General features: G+C 44.1%; 1 protein-coding gene across 1 annotated transcript in view; it reads left to right on the top strand.

Moving 5' to 3' along the window:
- The window catches only part of PLA2R1 (phospholipase A2 receptor 1), an 86,196-nt gene extending 69,218 nt beyond the window's left edge, over positions 1 to 16,978 (top strand). Inside the window, exons 22-26 of the mRNA XM_075318826.1 lie at positions 1,181 to 1,310; positions 8,180 to 8,418; positions 9,193 to 9,361; positions 13,592 to 13,630; positions 16,465 to 16,978. Coding sequence (XP_075174941.1) covers positions 1,181 to 1,310; positions 8,180 to 8,418; positions 9,193 to 9,361; positions 13,592 to 13,630; positions 16,465 to 16,664 — 777 coding nt within the window. The 3' untranslated portion in view covers positions 16,665 to 16,978. The remainder of the gene's footprint in view (positions 1 to 1,180; positions 1,311 to 8,179; positions 8,419 to 9,192; positions 9,362 to 13,591; positions 13,631 to 16,464) is intronic.
- The last annotated feature ends 2,065 nt before the right edge of the window (positions 16,979 to 19,043 follow it).

The following is a 19,043-nucleotide window of genomic DNA, read 5'->3' as shown; positions in this document are numbered from 1 at the left end:
CTCTTCAGGCCTATATCCAATATAGACATCCTCTTTTAAAATATGGTCACCAGAGCAATCAACTACCCACTCTTGGGGGTACTTTGCACACTACGACATCACAGGTGTGATGTCGGTGGGGTCATGTCGAAAGTGAGGCGTCGCTCTCAACATCGTAGTGTGTAAAGCCTAGATGATACGATTAACGAGCGCAAAAGCGTCGTAATCGTATCATCGGTGTAGCGTCTGCGAAAACCATATTTACCTTGCTGCGACGGTCCGATGTTGTTCCTCGTTCCTGCGGCAGCACACATCGCTGTGTGAGAAGCCGCAGGAGCGAGGAACATCTCCTACCTGCTTCATCGCGGCTCCCGTCGGCTATGCGGAAGGAAGGAGGTGGGCGGGATGTTTACGTCCCGCTCATCTCCGCCCCTCCGCTGCTATTGGCCACCTGCAGTGTGACGTCGCTGTGACGCCGCACGACCCACCCCCTTAGGAAGGAGGCGGATCGCCAGCCAGAGCGACGTCGCAGGGCAAGGTGAGTGAATGTGAAGCTGGCGTAGCAATAATGTTTGCTACGGCAGCAATCACCACATATTGCTGCTGTGACAGGGGCGGGTACTATCGCGCTCGGCATCGCAAGCGATGTCGCAGCGTGCAAAGTACCCCTTGGTCTTGCTCTCAGCTGATTTTGCAAGGGAAATTAAATATTTAGTATTACATGATGAAAATTTTTGTATTACAAGAACTGTTTGAATCTACAAGAATGGGAGCCGTTCATACATATCGACTCCTATTTTTACTTTATAGGTCATGTGAATTAGGGTTATCTTCTTCAGGGGGGAGGGGAACAGAATAGTAAATTCTTGAGATATGGCCCCTCCTTCCCTTGTTAGTTAAGTGGGTGTGTTCCTCAAATCTCTATGGGCGTTTTTTTGCAGAGACCACACCCAGTTAGCTGGAAGGACTAGATTTATATATGGGGAAGAGAGAGTCATATCTCAGGAATAGAGAGGCACAGGAACCAAAGGATCACAGTGCCAGATCCAGAAGAACAGCAGCATTCACATCAGCCAAAATAAGATGCACATTTATAGCAAGTGGCAGGTCCACTTTAATTTAGTTTTAATTGAGTTTAATGGAAATCAATCAAACAGCAGCTGATTACATGACAGGTTGTGCCATTTTTTTTTTCTCATAGAATGGTGTAAATGATCAGGATCAAAAATGCGCTCTGATATCTGCAAATCATGCTGTTCACCCAACGGGAAAATGGTATCTGGAAAAGTGCAGTCCTAAAGGCTATGGATTTATTTGTGAGAAAAAACTAGGTAATATACCAAGAGTGAGTACTGACAATTGTTTTCAGGGAGTTCTGTACCGTGAGACATATATTTGGAGCATCCTTAGCTTGGCATCTTGGGCGCCACTGCCAGTTACATGGCCACACAATGTCATGACGTTGCAGGGCCTAGCAAGTGCCAGAGGCGCCAAGGATGCCTTTGTAATAAAAAGCGTAATTGATTGCAATTTATACTACAGTTAAAGGGATTTTCCAGCAAAGTTCATTTAATCAATAGATCTTGGAATAATAATAATTTCCACAATTGGATGTGTTTAAAAAAAATGTCCCTGTGCTGAGATAATCTTATATATGTGTCCCTGCTGTGTACTGTGTAATGGCCGTGTCTGACCGTACAGGGACATGGTCTGATCATACCACATCTCCTGGGCGGGGGAGGACATAAAAAAGAGTATAGAAACATTACAGCATGGGATCATAGATGATTCTTTTTGTGAGGTAAAACATTTTTCTGCTTGTTTTTATCAAATGTTTTATCTGAAAGATAAAATTACCGTATTTGTTATTTACGATCCCGTGCTGTAATGTCAAAATACTCTTTTACCTCCTCCCCTGCCCAGGAGATGCGGTATGATCAGAGCATGTTCCTGTATGGTCAGACACAGCCATTACACAGTACACAGCAGGGACACATATATAAGATTATCTCAGCACAGGAACATTTTTTTCAAACACATCTAATTGTGGTAATTATTATTATTCCAATGTCTATTGACTAAAATGAATTTTAAAATAAATTTTGTTCATGGGATAACCCTTTTAAATATAGGTTAAGCATAAAGCAGCTGATTCATTGTTGCATTTTGTTCCTTTATTTGTCTAGTTTTTGGTGTTTTTTTGTTTGTTTATTTGCCTGTATTTCTTTCGCTGATACTCAAAAAGGGGGTGGAAGGAAAATCCAGCACTGAAGGAGCCTCGCAAAACAGGATAAATTTAAAAAATTATTTATTGAAATAAATTATTTTTTAATCTTATCCCCTTTTGTGAGGCTCTCCTTCAGTGCTGGATTTTCCTTCTTCACCCTTTTTGAGTATCAGCTTTTACTTCCGGGTACACCAACCCGGAAATTATCCTTACATCATTTATTCTCATGAACAACACCACAATGACATTACAGTACTCTAAAATCTACTTTTTCTTTTGTTATACAATTGGATTTCTTTTGCGCCTAATTCTTTTTTTAAATTTGTGGTTTTTTAAATACTATATTAAATGTGTTCTCTTGTTTCATTTATGTTTTTGGCGTTTTTTGTTTTTTTTTCACTTTTTTTTATGTGTTTTGTCAATTGCAACTTTTTAAAAGGTCACTGAATTTTTGCACAAATGTACTTCAATTTCCCCATGGAGTGATTTTATGTACGCTTGAAAAAAATTTAGCAAGCAAATTTTGCAACATCCTAGCAACTTTTTGTCTCTAAAAAGTTGTTATAAATTTTAAATAGGAAATTAGGAAATTCCAGCTCTACGGTGTACAGGAGATAACTCTGTAGAGCAAAGAAGCACAATAGGGTCTTACACGGTAGGGAACAATTGACAGAAATTAGGCGCACTCACCTATTGCGGTTGTGAAAGTCACAAGCCCTGAAAAGCAAATGCAAAGATGGTCACGGCCGCAGCCCCGGGGTTAGACGTAGAAACAAATTGAAGAAGAGATCGGGTATACGCCACGCTATCACAATGGAATGTTAATTTAATTCCTTTATTCTTTGTACAGGTCGACGCGTTTCAGAGACATCCGTCTCCTTCATCAGGACATCAAACAAACAGTATGACATCTGCAGAAGACAAGCTTCTATATATAGATATATATATATCTATATACAGTTAGGTCCAGAAATATTTGGACAGTGACGCAATTTTCGCGAGTTGGGCTCTGCATGCCACCACATTGGATTTGAAATGAAATCTCTACAACAGAATTCAAGTGCAGATTGTAACGTTTAATTTGAAGGTTTGAACAAAAATATCTGATAGAAATTGTAGGAATTGTACACATTTCTTTACAAACACTCCACATTTTAGGAGGTCAAAAGTAATTGGACAAATAAACCAAACCCAAACAAAATATTTTTATTTTCAATATTTTGTTGCGAATCCTTTGGAGGCAATCACTGCCTTAAGTCTGGAACCCATGGACATCACCAAACGCTGGGTTTCCTCCTTCTTAATGCTTTGACAGGCCTTTACAGCCGCAGCCTTCAGGTCTTGCTTGTTTGTGGGTCTTTCCGTCTTAAGTCTGGATTTGAGCAAGTGAAATGCATGCTCAATTGGGTTAAGATCTGGTGATTGACTTGGCCATTGCAGAATGTTCCACTTTTTTGCACTCATGAACTCCTGGGTAGCTTTGGCTGTATGCTTGGGGTCATTGTCCATCTGTACTATGAAGCGCCGTCCGATCAACTTTGCGGCATTTGGCTGAATCTGGGCTGAAAGTATATCCCGGTACACTTCAGAATTCATCCGGCTACTCTTGTCTGCTGTTATGTCATCAATAAACACAAGTGACCCAGTGCCATTGAAAGCCATGCATGCCCATGCCATCACGTTGCCTCCACAATGTTTTACAGAGGATGTGGTGTGCCTTGGATCATGTGCCGTTCCCTTTCTTCTCCAAACTTTTTTCTTCCCATCATTCTGGTACAGGTTGATCTTTGTCTCATCTGTCCATAGAATACTTTTCCAGAACTGAACTGGCTTCATGAGGTGTTTTTCAGCAAATTTACTCTGGCCTGTCTATTTTTGGAATTGATGAATGGTTTGCATCTAGATGTGAACTCTTTGTATTTACTTTCATGGAGTCTTCTCTTTACTGTTGACTTAGAGACAGATACACCTACTTCACTGAGAGTGTTCTGGACTTCAGTTGATGTTGTGAACGGGTTCTTCTTCACCAAAGAAAGTATGCGGCGATCATCCACCACTGTTGTCATCCGTGGACGCCCAGGCCTTTTTGAGTTCTCAAGCTCACCAGTCAATTCCTTTTTTCTCAGAATGTACCCGACTGTTGATTTTGCTACTCCAAGCATGTCTGCTATCTCTCTGATGGATTTTTTCTTTTTTTTCAGCCTCAGGATGTTCTGCTTCACCTCAATTGAGAGTTCCTTAGACCGCATGTTGTCTGGTCACAGCAACAGCTTCCAAATGCAAAACCACACAACTGTAATCAACCCCAGACCTTTTAACTACTTCATTGATTACAGGTTAACGAGGGAGACGCCTTCAGAGTTAATTGCAGCCCTTAGAGTCCCTTGTCCAATTACTTTTGGTCCCTTGAAAAAGAGGAGACTATGCATTACAGAGCTATGATTCCTAAACCCTGTCTCCGATTTGGATGTGAAAACTCTCATATTGCAGCTGGGAGTGTGCACCTTCAGCCCATATTATATATATAATTGTATCTATGAACTTGTTTTTGTAAACAGCTAAAATAACAAAACTTGTGTCACTGTCCAAATATTTCTGGACCTAACTGTATATATATATATATATATATATATATATATATATATATATATATATCTATATATATATATATATATATATATATATATATATATATATATATAGATATATATATATATATATGTGTATAGCAGCACGTCAGAGGACCGCCATCCACAAATTCAAATCCTGGCGGGATGATCAACTGTTACATTACCGGCCATGTAAACATACAAATAGTACATAAAAGGACACATAAAAAACAGAGAACTTGATACATTTAAAAAAACAGTAGTTAAAAGGACGAAAAAAGTTGAAAAAAATTATATTAAAATGAAGAAGAAAAAAAGAGAAAAAGATAAAGGAGCAGGAGGAGGGAAAGCGGGTCTAGAACTCTAAAATCTGTATAGGATCTTGCGAGCACAGAAGGCTTAGCCCGCATTCCCTCCTTCTCCTCCTTTTCCTTTTTCTCTTTTTTTTCCATTTCGTTTTAAAGGGAACCTGTCACCAGTTTTTTACCCTATAAGCTGCGGCCACCACCACTGGGCTCTTATATTCTAACATGTTGCATATAAGAGCCCAGGCCGCTGTGTACAACATAGAAAACACTTTATAATACTTACCTAAACTGGTCGCTGCGGTAGATGTGGCTCAGATGGGCGTCTTCGTCCTCCGGTGCCGGCGCCGCCTCTTTCGGCCATCTTCGTCCTCCCTCTGAAGCCGCAGTGGATGACGCGTCTACGTCATACACACTCGCCGATCCCGCGTAGGCTCAGGGCAGATCAAAGTGCGCCTGTTCAGTACCTGAATGCCGGCGAGTGTGTATGACATCGGATACGTCATGCACCCCGGCTTCAAAAGGACGACCGAAGCGGTGACAAAGATGGCCGAAAGATGCGGCGCCGCCACTGGAGGACGAAGACGCCCATCTGTGCCACATCCACCGCAGCAACCAGTTTAGGTAAGTATTATAAAGTGTTTTTTTGTGTTGTACACAGCGGCCTGGGCTGTTATATACAGCATATTAGAATACTGTATATAGCCACTGTAATACTGTATAGAATACTGTATAGAGCCCACTGGTGTTTGCTGCAGCTTATAGGGCAAAAAACTGGTGACAGGTTCCCTTTAATATAATTTATTTCAACTTTTTTTTGTCCTTTTAGCTACTGTTTTTTGAAATGTATCAAGTTTTCTGTTTTTTTTTTTTTATGTGTCCTTTTATGTACTATTTGTATGTTTACATGGCCGGTAATGTAACAGTTGATCATCCCGCCAGGATTTGAATTTGTGGCAGGCGGTCTTCTGACGTGGCGCTGTACATGTATATATAGAAGTGTTGCGGGCGGCGGGGCGCTGCGCTCACCACGCTCGGGTCCGGCGCTGCTGCTGCTGCTGCTCGGTGGTTCGAGCGGTGGGTGGATCCGGGGACTCGAGCGGCGCTCCTCGCCCGTGAGTGAAAGGGGTGTTTTGTTGGTGTTTGGGATGTCGGTTTGTGATGCCACCCACGGTATGTGGTGAGGTTGGGGCACCAGCGCTGCTCTGTACGGGGATCCCGGGAGCGATGACGGGGAGCAGCTGGGATGTTTCTCTCCCCTCCGTGGGTAGGGGGATTTTGGTAGTCCCGGGGCCCGGAGTTGTCTGTTTGGTAGATTGCGGGGCTTGGCCAGGTGCAGGGTCGCGGGCCAGATGGCACAGTGGTACTTACTCAGCCAGTAACGCACACGGAGTCTCTGGTAAAACAAACGGCTGGATGGACGAGTCCCACAGACGGCTGCGACGGTCACTCCCGGTAGGTTGGCGGTAACTGTCTCTCCCTGCACCGGTGTTATGTTCTCGGCCCCGATGGCTTCCCACCGGTAACCCGCTCCCCAGCAGTATATTTGCCGGAGGAGCCCCTTTTGCCTGCAGGCGCTGGCCCTGGGAACTCTAGCTGTGGCGGTAGCTGTATTTCCCTTCACGGTTGAGCGGTTGCCTTCAGTCGGGTCTTTATTGCTGGGAAACCCCGGAGGTTCCCGTCGCTGACGGATTTGACCGGTTTAGCGGCGACTCCTAGCCTGGTCGGGGTCCGTAGGCCCTGCCGGATGGTGCTGGCTTCTCTTCGCTCCCCGATCCGGTACCGGCGGGCCACCGCCCGACCCCGGTCCTTACGGTTGTGCATCAATCAGCCTCTCCTGCAGACGGTCACCACCGTCTGCCAACCTTGCTGTTTCTGTGCCTGGGCCACGTACCCAGACACGGCCAGTCACTTCCTCCACTACCACTTCCCTAACTCACACTCTAAACTCAACTGCCTTCCTTTTCCCGCCTCCAGGACTGTGAACTCCTCGGTGGGAGGAGCCAACCACCTGGCCCCGCCCCACCTGGTGTGGACATCAGCCCCTGGAGGGAGGCAACAAGGATTTGTGTCTGACTTTGATGTTCCTAACAAGGGTGTGGGGTGTGTTGTTGCAGTACCTGTGACGTCCTGGCTTGTCCAGGGCGCCACAGAAGCATGTCTTCTGCTGATGCCATACTGTTCCTTTGATGTCCTGATGAAGGAGACAGATGTCTGCGAAACGCATCGACCTGTACAAAGAATAAAGGAATTAAATTAACATTGGATTTTATGGTGATAGCGCGGCATATACCCGATTTCTTCTTCAATTTCTTTCTAGCTCTATGGTGTATAAGAGTTTATTCCACAGAAAATCCAATAGGTAAATCCAGACATGAAACTTGTCATAACTTGCAATTCACAAGTGAAACATAATAAATCTACACGTTTTGGGCATGTGATCAATGTCTGAACAATGTGTTAACCATTCACGCATTTGGTGTGATAGATAATGAAATCACCTGTTTAATTAATTAGTGAACACAATCTTATAATTGGTGGAGGAAGGTTGAAATAAATGGGCCTAGGTCTTTTTTCAGCCTATGTAACTATGTAACTATGTAATCTTGAATGGGATAAGACTATGTATTTCTACAAGGCACATGTAGTGTTATCATGACTAAGGGCAGTTCTCACCCAAAACGCGTAGATGTATTATGTTTAATTTATGAATTGCACAATATGATAAGTTTTTAGTTTGTATTTTAATTTTTGGATTTTCTATGGAATAAACTATTTTCTTCATATCCTATTTATTACATTTGGACATTACTTTTCCCAGCTCCGGAGAGTTGAATTCCAACAGAGGGAGAGCTGGACGTTCCCATTATATTAAGAGATTTTACAGACAAAAATAAAAAGCATTTTTGATATTGAGCAAAATTAATGAACAGTAAAAATAGTCAGTCAATGCCACAAGGAAAAAAACTGAGAAATTACTTATAAAAACGTAAATGATGAATCAGGCCCTAAGTTCTTACTTAAGTAATTTTTATAAAAAATATTTTCATTGTTTTTAGACATTTCTAATCTGGCTGCTAATAGCTCTGACTTGTTCCCGGTATCAGAGACTATGGAATATGGAGATAAAACTTACAGAATAATATCTGGCCACATGTCCTGGTATGAGGCTGCCTTTGCTTGCCAACAATATGATGGTTATTTGGCGAGCATTACTGACCAATATCACCACGCCTTTCTGACCATCCTTGTTCACCGATTGGGATATCCTCACTGGATTGGATCCTATAGTGCTAGAGTAAGTGAAAATAGCCATCAATGTGTAAACACAATAGTTATTTGCTCGTATTCCCTTTTTTATAGACTGTTTTAAGTGGGTATTGAGAGCCTATTGTCATTCAGCTTCATGTATACCCAATGTAGGTCAGTAGGGGTATTCCTACATAGAATAAAACTGTTATGTCTCAGATTTGATCTGGTAGTGTCCCGCACTATGGGCCGTTTCCCTCTTCACTGAGCCACAGTCTGGTTTGATCACTATCCTGGTTCTGAACACTTTGTGTGTTCATTGCCTTTCTGCCAACAAGTGTTTCCAATGCTGTAATTCAGTCTGCCCTGTCACCCGTCAGGTGAAATTATTTAAAGCTTTCCCGGGCTTGCATTTCTTGCTGGTGATATTTCTGAAGTGGACCTTGCTTGGAATTACAGCCTGGGTGCCTAGTGTTTCTCCTGGCAGATTGTTACTTTTGGTTTAGCTTATTGTTACTTTGCACCTTCCCCCGAATTCTTAAGGGGGTACATAAAACCCTTGATGGCCACTTCGGAAGCAAAGGTCCGAGTGGTCATTTCAGTCTTCCAATTAGAGGTATTTCAATCTGCACAGCTGCCTTCAGAAACTGCACAACTGAGACCTCTAGTCTGTAAAAAGAACCTGGCGGGTCAGGTCTTTTTGAGTTAGACCTTATTTTATGTTATTTTACACTTATATAACACTTGTATATCAATAACACATTTATAATGGATTTAGGTTATGGTGAGATTACAGAGAAATCTGTTTTATGTATATGTCCAGAGTGGAAACGACTTTAAGTGGCTAGATGGCACGACGTCCCTATTTACATCATGGGCAGAGGAAGAGTCACCGTCCCATGGAGGCTGCGTATACCTTGACACTAGTGGATACTGGAGAGCTGAAGACTGTGATACAGAACTACAGGGGGCATTATGTCTTCCATCAACAGGTACGATAATAACCACCGGTAAGTCAGTGCATAGAGAGCTGATGTTCAGGAGCAGAAAGTTCAGACTACTTTAAAAGGAACCAATCACCAGGATTTTCATATATTACCTAAAGCCAGTGCTATACTGGCACTACCAGGCTGATTCTATACATACCTGTAGTTGTCAGCTCGGATGTTTAGGTTTTGAAATCCAAGAAAGTAAAGTTTATAAAATCACCAGCTTCTTGAGTGACAGCAGCTGTGAGGATTAGATAATAGCTGGGGGGTATTCATAGTTATTCCCTCCCCCTGTTGCAATTAGCATAGGTATTATACAATCGATTTAACTTTTCACTAGCAGGACCTGTGCTGATGTCATACCCATGTGACCAGAAGGAGCGGGGCCTCAGCAAACAGAAAAATGTTGCTTCCTGGTATCAGCTTTGTTGGCTGAGGCCCCGCCCCTTCTGGTCACATGGGTATGACCTCACACAGATCCTGCTAGAGAAAAGTTAAATCGATTGTATAATACATATACTAATTCTAACGGGGAGGATATAAGTATTATACAATCGGAGGGGCGGAGAGCAGCCGCATGAAAGTCACGACCACCTCGTTGCCGGAGGACGCAGGTACATTGCTGTTTGTAGTTCCCGGGGTGTCACACGTAGCGATGTGTGCTGCCTCAGGAACGACGAACAACCTGCATCCTGAACCAGCAACGATTTTATGGAAATGAACGACGTGTCAACGATCAACGATTAGGTGAGTAATTTTGATCGTTAACACTTGCTCATAGGTGTCACACGCAACGACGTCGCTAACGAGGCCGGGTGTGCGTCACGAATTCTGTGACCCCAGCGACATCTCGTTAGCGATGTTGTTGCGTGTAACGGGGCCTTAAGAGATTCATTTTAAAGAAGGATATGCCCTTCCAACAACCAAGACCCTAAGAACTGAGCAGCTTCAACCGTCCAGAAATTCAAGGCCAGTCTGTAAAAATAAAGCACTTTTCTGCCCTGTCCGTAAAAAAAGTAAGGCGTTCGTGATTTTTTTGCGGCTGAAGAAAGTTCTACAGATTATTTTGACTAGAAATATAATCATATTGTAGTCTCCAGTGAATGCAGCTGATATCTTCATATCGGAATTATAGGCTGTAGACATAAATCAGTTATATTCATAACGATTTATTATGGTTTTCCAAAGTGTCCGAAATATTTGTCTGTCCTTGAATTTTTGATAAGTCGTCCAGAAAAAAATAAAAAGTAAATTTGGTAACCCTGACGTTCAAAATAGTCAAAAGTAGAACTTTTGAACTGGATTCAAAACTCACTAATACACAGGTGCAAAAGTCATAATTGTTACCTAGTGCAGGGCCTGAGGGACAATGTCTGACTTGCATGCACTCCTTGGTTACTTTCAGATCTGGTATCATCCACCCTCTCCTCAGGTGTTTTGACCCAGACACATTTTGAACTTATTGGAGGCATTTTATAGCAGATCCTCTAGACCTGTTTAGCGTTCCAGACAGGAAGACCTGAGGTCAGGAGGTAGACATGCACGGACAAAGTGTGAAAAGAATAGATGTTTTCATATTCCTAATAGGTGGGATTCCCAAGTGGATACATCCCAGATGAGATTCCTCTTTATTAGAAATGAATGGTAAATTTAGAAGTTTGTACCCGACACCGGGTGTCGGGGGTTCGAACTCAAAAACAGACTGTCTGTGTCCAAATTTGGAGTTTGGGTACTCTTCATATGCTAATAAAGTTTGTTGAAAGGCTGCAGTGCAGCCAATCAACAAGCTTTATTTCACGCGAAAGATGCCTGTACACTGTTGTGAACAATAAAGAAAAAAAAAAAAATCACGTGAGCTCACATCTATTTTTAATAACCAGCGCAGGTAAAACAGACTGGGGACTGGTATTATCAGGCTTCAAAGTCCATGGTTATTTTGCCCTCCCCAGCCCAAAAATAGCAGCCCCCAGCCTCCGCAGAAGTGGCACATCCATTAGATGATCCAATTCTGGAACTTTACCCAGCTCTTCCTGATTGCCTTGGTATGATGGTAATCAGGGTAATGGTAGTTGGGGTTGATGCCAGCTGTGAATTGACAGCTGGCATCAAGCCCAGGGGTTGGTAATAGATAGGCATCTATCAGACACCCCAATTACTAACCCAGCAAGTGTAGAGTTAAAAAATACACACACACAGGGAAAAAAAGTTTATTTGAATAAAGACTCTCCCACACTCCATCGTTTACCAATTTATTAATTCAAAAGAATTCCAACGTAATCCAATGGTGTAATGTCTTACAATGTCCATCAATTCCTATGGAGCTTTGTTCTGAGAACGTTCACAGAACAAAGCTCCATAGGAATCGATGAACATCGTAAGACGTTACTGTTTAGATTGCATCAGAATTTCCAGGATTTTTTTTAATTATTAAATTTAGGGCTTAGTGTTAGTGCTTGGAATCACTTTTTTTTTAAAGTCCTGGATATACCCTTTAAAGACGCACAGAACATTCAATCATTGCTGGAGTAGTGTGTCTAGCCTCGTTCCAGTCTCCAGCTCCTGAGCATTGTATTATCCAGATTGTTCCTACTCATCTTCAGACTGTTTCCTAGAATTCCTATTGCTACTTCCCAGAACATCACTACCACTTGCTGTTCCTCGCCCATGCTCGTCCAGCCATATGATTCCAGCCATGCTCCACTAGTATTGTAATACTGCCATTAGGGAATCTTGTTGCCATGTAGGAGGAAACTTGGTCTGTACAATGTTTAGATAGGTGATGCACCTCAAAGTAACTTCTACATGATCCCAAGACCCAAGGTTTCCCAGTAGTACATTGCCCAGAGCCTTCTAATCTTCTCCCTATAGTGCATCCTTGGGCCATCTTTCCCCAGGTAAGGTACACATACCCACCTGACCATCGACCTGGTGTAAAAGAAGACATGGTTCATCACCTTCTTCCATTGTACTGTCATCCAGTTCGGATGCACACATGCCCACTGTAAGCAGTGGACAGGAGTCAGCTTGACCACTCAGATCAGTTTTCAGATACCTGGACCCAAGTTTCAATAAACAATGTATTCTGATATCTTTCTATCATTGATAATAATCCCATTTTTTAGTATTTTCTATTTTCAGTCACCTTTCTGGACCACACAAACTAGCCCTTGCTCCCCATGTACACCAGTGAGCTTTGAGCACCCAATACCCTGTTGCAGGTTCACTTGTTTTTACTTTAACCTTTATTGGTAGGTGCCAACCACTGCATAATTGGAACATTTCAACACCTGCCATTTTGGAAATGCTCTGTCCCAGTTGTCAAGCCATCACAATCTGTCCCTTGCCAAACTCTCTCAGATCCTTACACATCTTTCCTTCTTCTAGTAGAGAGTCTTCAAGAACTGACTGTTCACTAATTGCTAGACTTGGTGTGAATCGATTTGTAGGACCTGGTCCACCGGCTAGGTCAGTAATCTATGGTCGTTGGACAGGAGCCATTAGAACGACCTCCTACCTGATGGCATCTGTGGCTGTACTTTTGCTTAGCCGTCCTGGCACAAACTTATTATCTTGTGGCATCGCACACGGCCAGTTAATCAAAAGGAGAGCCTCAGATGCCGCGAGGATGGAGGTGGTTCTCAAGGCGTCCATCTAGCGGCACAGGTTACCAACTGTCTGCTGGACTCAGTCTTGCAAATTGATTTGCACTTACTGCGTTATATATCTCACTTGATAACAGGTGCCATTTTAACTTGATACATACCTACAAATCTAAAACAATACTACTGTATAAATCCCATATAATGCTCAACTCTAATGCTAAAATAGTACCGCAATACAATTTCTAACTTATACCAACATATAGTCCTCAATGGGATTTCGACATAAAGGCTCTGACGGACTCCAGCTGTCCACATTTTACAAGAACAGCCATACATATAAATGCTGTCACCAAAACTATATTTATTTTTGCAAACGTCTAGTCGACCACATTGGCCATTTATACACTACTACATCTGATCACATTCTACTATGGGTCATTCTTTACATTGTGGCTTCCCAGAATGTTTATATAAAGTTCTGTAAAATGCAAAAATAACCTGGTTCGGGTGATTTATGGCAAATCAATTTAACAGGTTCTCTTTAAATTTTCAGGTTAGAAAAGTATATAATGCAAAAATGCTATATATATGTATTCTATCAGCTAAAATTAGATTTCATTGTATCCCCCAGGTCTAAAGATTTCCTTCATCCAGAGAGATTCCTACAGAGGTGAGTGTACCTTTTCTATAAGTGTCTTTATATGTAATTGAAGGGCCTTCGGGCCTCCTCAGTACCAAGAGCCTGCGTCCTACTGTTACTTCTCTGTCCCGGAAAGCTGCGCTCCTTTTAATGTGTACAGTTCATACACATATTTTAGAAATTAAAGATGAAGCGTTGCACCAATTGATGTGTACCGCCGTGGGGCTCGGCCGGCTGCCGAGCCGCTCGGATCCGTGCTCGTTGGTGGGTGTCTCGAGCTCCTCAAGGACCCAGGGGTCACGTCGCTCTGAAAGGGTGCTGGCGCTACGTAAGGGGTAGTGTTCGGTTGGGATGTTTACGGCCGAGGCCGCAGTTGTTTGGGGATTTAAGTTTGTGACGCCATCCACGGGTTGTGGTGAATGGATGGACACCACCGCTGCCGTTGACTAGGCTCCCGGGGACGGTGTTGCGCAGCTTGGTGTTGACCCCTCCGTGGGTAGGGGGAAGATGGTCCCGGGGGCCCGAGAGAGGTGCTGAGGCGAGGGAATGGAGGCGTGCTGGCGTGTCGGTGCGGGGCGGCGCGGTGCGCGGCCCGAAGGCACTGTTGTACTCACTATTACAGACACGCTGGAGTCTCTGGTAAACCAAACAAGATGGTGGACGGTGCCCGCAGCCGACTGCGCTTTTCCCCTTTTCAGGTTGGTGGTTTCCGCCTTTCTCCTGCACCTCACTTTTGGTAGAAATGATGTCTTCTATGCCTGAGCAACGGTAATCCGCTCCCCAGCCTTGTGTGTGCCGGTAGAGCCTGTTTGCCCGCAGACGCTGGCCCGTGTGGTCTCGATGACTGGGCGGTGGCCTTCTAAGCCTATCGTTGGGCTGTTGTCTTCAGTCGGGTCTTAGGTGGGAAAGGACCTAAAATCCAGTCCTCAATCAGTGGATTCGACTCGGTCCAGTGGTTTCTGGGCCTCGTACTGGGTCTAAGTACCCCTCCTAGTGCTCCGGTTTCCAATCAGTTACCCGGTTCGGTACCGGCGGGCCACTACCCGGTCCCGGTCCTTACGGTTCCACCGGCTGTAATCCCAGCTACTGCAGGTGGCCACCACCGTCTGCCTCCTTGCCACGGTACCAGGGCTACGACCGGTCAGTGTTGACGCTGCAGACCTGACACTTCAGGCCTGCTGCACTTGAACTTGACTCCAAACCGACTCAACTCCACTCTCTCACTCTTTCCTGTCTCAGGCTCTCTGGACTCCTAGGTGGGCATGGCCAACCGCCTGGCCCCGCCCCCTGATGTGACCATTGAACACTGAGAGAGGTGACAAGGGTTTTGTAGGTTGGCTGCTCACCTTATTAAAGGGGGAAGGTGTTTGTGTAAGGGCCTACCTATGACTACCTGGCTAGTCCAGGGCATCACAAATGCAGAATGCCGTCTTTGCAGCAGAGTACGGTTTCTTTTCTAGGAGTGAATACATTCATAATCCACCATCATGGCTTGGAGCACGGCACCATATTTTCGTCTTTCAAAATCTATGCAACTCCAGCAGTACAGAGCAGCAAGGGCATACATACTATAGTGCAGGGGCGTACATAGAAGTCATGGAGCCCCAGGCAGAAGTTCTAATTTCCACCCCCCCTCATGAAGAAAAGAAATAACGTAATTCGAGCAGTATAGAATTACCCTTGATCAGTCAGCTAGGGGTATATAGGTTGACAACTGTACAACCTCCTGTTCTATATGCTGTTCATCAGCAATTTCAGATTTACACCCCAGTGCCTAATCAGGGGTTATGGTAATGCGATGCCCTTAGGGACCTTGAGTTTAGGACTTTTGACTATTGGACTGATCAGGGGTAACTCTATACTGCTCGACTTACATTGAATATCATTAAGGTCCCCCTCATAGACTGTTGATGAGTACCTTTCTGATTATATCAATCTAAATTATCAAGACCCCCTTACATAGGGGAACAGAGCTATCATCATATGGTTTCTGTATTTATAGGTAATATTTAGAACAAATTATTGGAGGGGGGATACATGGTTCTACTGTGTTGTTGACACTAATTCCAATGGGTTGGGTTGAATTGTGGAAGTGTTTTGTATTTTATCGCTTCTGTTATTAAATCTTATTTCTATATAAGAAAGGAGTTTTTTAGTCTGTGAATCGGTTATAAACCTCCTTATATCAGCTAGTTTGTGAGATTATAACAATTTATGCAAACACCTCATCTACGTAAGGCTCATTGTTACTGTGGTTAAGAGACAGTGTCGCCTCTGTGCTTCTGCACCACTCCAAGACGGGACCCCCCAGCCAGAACCGCCACTCACTTCTTGACCCAAATGTCTTAGAAGAAGAATGAAGGAAAGAAGCAAATCTCAGCAGTATAATGGGGGAGGGCTATGTGCTATGGAGACCCCTCTCTTCTTTGTTTGCCTATACATAGGGGGTTATTTGTGCCGTATGTCAGATGTATATGTGAGCGAAATACACTGCTTCTATGCCCTTGGAACTCCAAATTTTTAAGATTTGTTTTACAAGAGCTCGGAGAAATCAATACAGCACACACCATCTATGGTGTACTGAAAGTTTCTGCTTCATTGCATCATGTGACAAGCTTATATAGTACCTCACACAAAGAAATTACTATGCATCAATAAGAGCCACAGGGGTTTGTGTAGAAATGTGAAACGTCCACGTCCATCAGTGTTAGCTGAACCCTATGACATCATTCAGTTATAAGGCAAGATGGTTTCTATACAATACAAAATGGCTTGTATTCTCACACATGCATGTTCATTTGTTCTATTATTTTGCATTGTTACTATTGTTTATTTTTTTCTAACATTTCTATTTTTTCTTGTAGCCAGAAGTCACTTTGTTATACCAATTGCCCTGGTCTCTACAATGTTGATATTCTTATTTTTATGGTACATGCTTCAAAAGAAGAGATTCCTTTCAAGCTCCAACTGCCAGAGACTTCAGTGCACCCCGTCTATCCCAGAGACTGAGTGTACACAATTACATATACGTATTGCAGACTTGGATAAAAGTGAAAATCAATAGTCCAGAAAAATTGTAAAAAATAATGTAAACACACTCTAATGTTATAGTTTGACGGTCTCAAATGGTTAAGCTGGCCATACACCGTAGCCGTTGGTCGTAGGCTTGTTGCTGTTTCACCCAACTTCTCGATAAATGTGCACGCTTGTCTAAGGGGTACTTTGCACACTACGACATCGCAAGCCGATGCTTGCAATGCCGAGTGCGATAGTCCCCGACCCCGTCGTAGCAGCGATATCTTGTGATTGCTGCCGTAGCGATTATTATTATCGCTATTATCGCTTCACATGCACTCACCTGCTGTGCGACGTCGCTCTGGCCGGCGAACCGCCTCCTTACTAAGGGGGCAGGTCGTGCGGCGTCACAGCGAGGTCACTCGGCAGGCGGCCAATAGAAGCAAAGGGGCGGAGATGAGCGGGACGTAAACATCCCGCCCACCTCCGTCCTTCCGCATAGCCGGCGTGAGCCACGGTGACGCAGGTAGGAGATGTTCCTCACTCCTGCGGCTTCTCACACAGCGATGTGTGCTGCCGCAGGGGAACAAGGAACAACATCGTACCATCGCTGCAGCTACATTATAGAAATGTCGGACACTACACCAATGATATGATTACGACGCTTTTGCGCTCATTAATCGTATCATAAAGGATTTACACACTACGATATCGACAGCGACGCCGGATGTGCATCACTTTCGATTTGACCCCATCGACATGGCACCTGCGATATCGTAGTGTGCAAAGTATCCCTAAAGCGGGCTTTACACGCTGCGATATCGGTACCGATATCACTAGCGTTGGTACCCGCCCTCATCTGTTGTACGACACGGGCAAATCGCTGCCCGTGGCGCACAACATCGCCCAGACCTGTCACACATACTTACCTGCCCGGCGACGTCGCTGTGACCTTTCTAAGGGGGCGGTTCGTTCAGCGTCACAGCGACGTCACAGCTACGTCACTGAACCACCGCCCAATAGAAGCGGAGGAGCGGAGATGAGCGGGACGTAACATCCCGCCCACCTCCTTCCTTCCGCATAGTGGCCTGGAGGCAGGTAAGGAGAGCTTCCTCGTTCCTGCGGTGTCACACGGAGCGATGTGTGCTGCCGCAGGAACGAGGAACAACCTCGTTACTGCTGCAGTAACGATTTTTGAGAATGGACCCCCATGTCACCGATGAGCGATTTTGCACGTTTTTGCAACGATGCAAAATCGCTCATAGGTATCACACACAACGGCATCGCTAATGCGGCCGGATGTGTGTCACAAATTCCGTGACCCCAACGAGTTCGCATTAGCGATGTCGTAGCGTGTAAAGCCCCCTTAAGAGTGCATGTTTATTTCGATGGGGAGATGGGAGTTTGGCGTCGGTAGACTCCTAGATATCTGATAACAAAGAATCGTTCATGCAGCATCAGCGGTCTGGAAGCTCAAAACATTAACCAATCATGTCAGCGTGTAAATTATTGGTGCACCAACGAGAGCTGTTTGAGTAGTGAACCACGTTTTCTCCACCACAGTGGCCACCAGTGGAGCACCTTGTAGCTTGTACCATTTTATGTAACACCTTGTTATGCCATGTTATGTTATATTTTATATGTAAATATGTCTTTATCATGTTATGCACAAAAACGGTATTTATATGAGCATTGCTGCATGTCAGGCTTCATTGTATACCGGTGCTTTAATAAACCGGTCAGTGATTTTGTGATACTTGTACTTGGCCCTTCTAGTAAAAAAATGAGCCCAAGGATGACTGACAATGTAAGGCTAGGTCTACGCTAGGTTTGTGGCCACTGTTGGGTGCATATGCTCTGGAGGATGTATTCACCCAACAGTGCCCACTGCTGAGGCATCCGTCCACCATAGGAACCCATTGTAAAGAAACGTATATGGTGTACTATCCTATACAGAAAAACAAAAGCAGGCACATGCCAGCTAGCCGGGGACCCAAAAAATACACTTTTGGTCTTTGTCTCACGAATTAGGGCCTATGGCCACTTCGGAAAAAGCTCCTACCGTATACCATAAGCTAAGTGCACAGTCGCAATATACATACAGTGTTTACTGATGCAGTTTTGGGTTATCTATGAGTTATTACAGTAGACAGCCAGAGAGTGGGGAAGTGAGATTGGGCAAAGCACAGCCATTGGGCACCTGTCCTGAGTTAGAGCAATAAGAGCGTCCGTGGTTGGATTTTAGGTTGACGAAGAGAGGTGGAGAACCTGAGGCAAGATGGGGTGATTACCAACTACTGCTGGACTGCTGCGCTTGTTGGAGTTAGTGCTCCTGGACTAGTCAGGGGTAGAGAGGAGCAAACTCGAGGTATGGTGTTCGTATGAAAGACAGACTTTACAAAACAAAAAAGCCAGAGTTCAAGTTTGG

The sequence above is a fragment of the Anomaloglossus baeobatrachus genome, chromosome 7 (assembly GCF_048569485.1).
Source record: "Anomaloglossus baeobatrachus isolate aAnoBae1 chromosome 7, aAnoBae1.hap1, whole genome shotgun sequence".
NCBI lineage: Eukaryota > Metazoa > Chordata > Amphibia > Anura > Aromobatidae > Anomaloglossus > Anomaloglossus baeobatrachus.
This window is presented reverse-complemented; position numbering and strand designations above follow the sequence as displayed.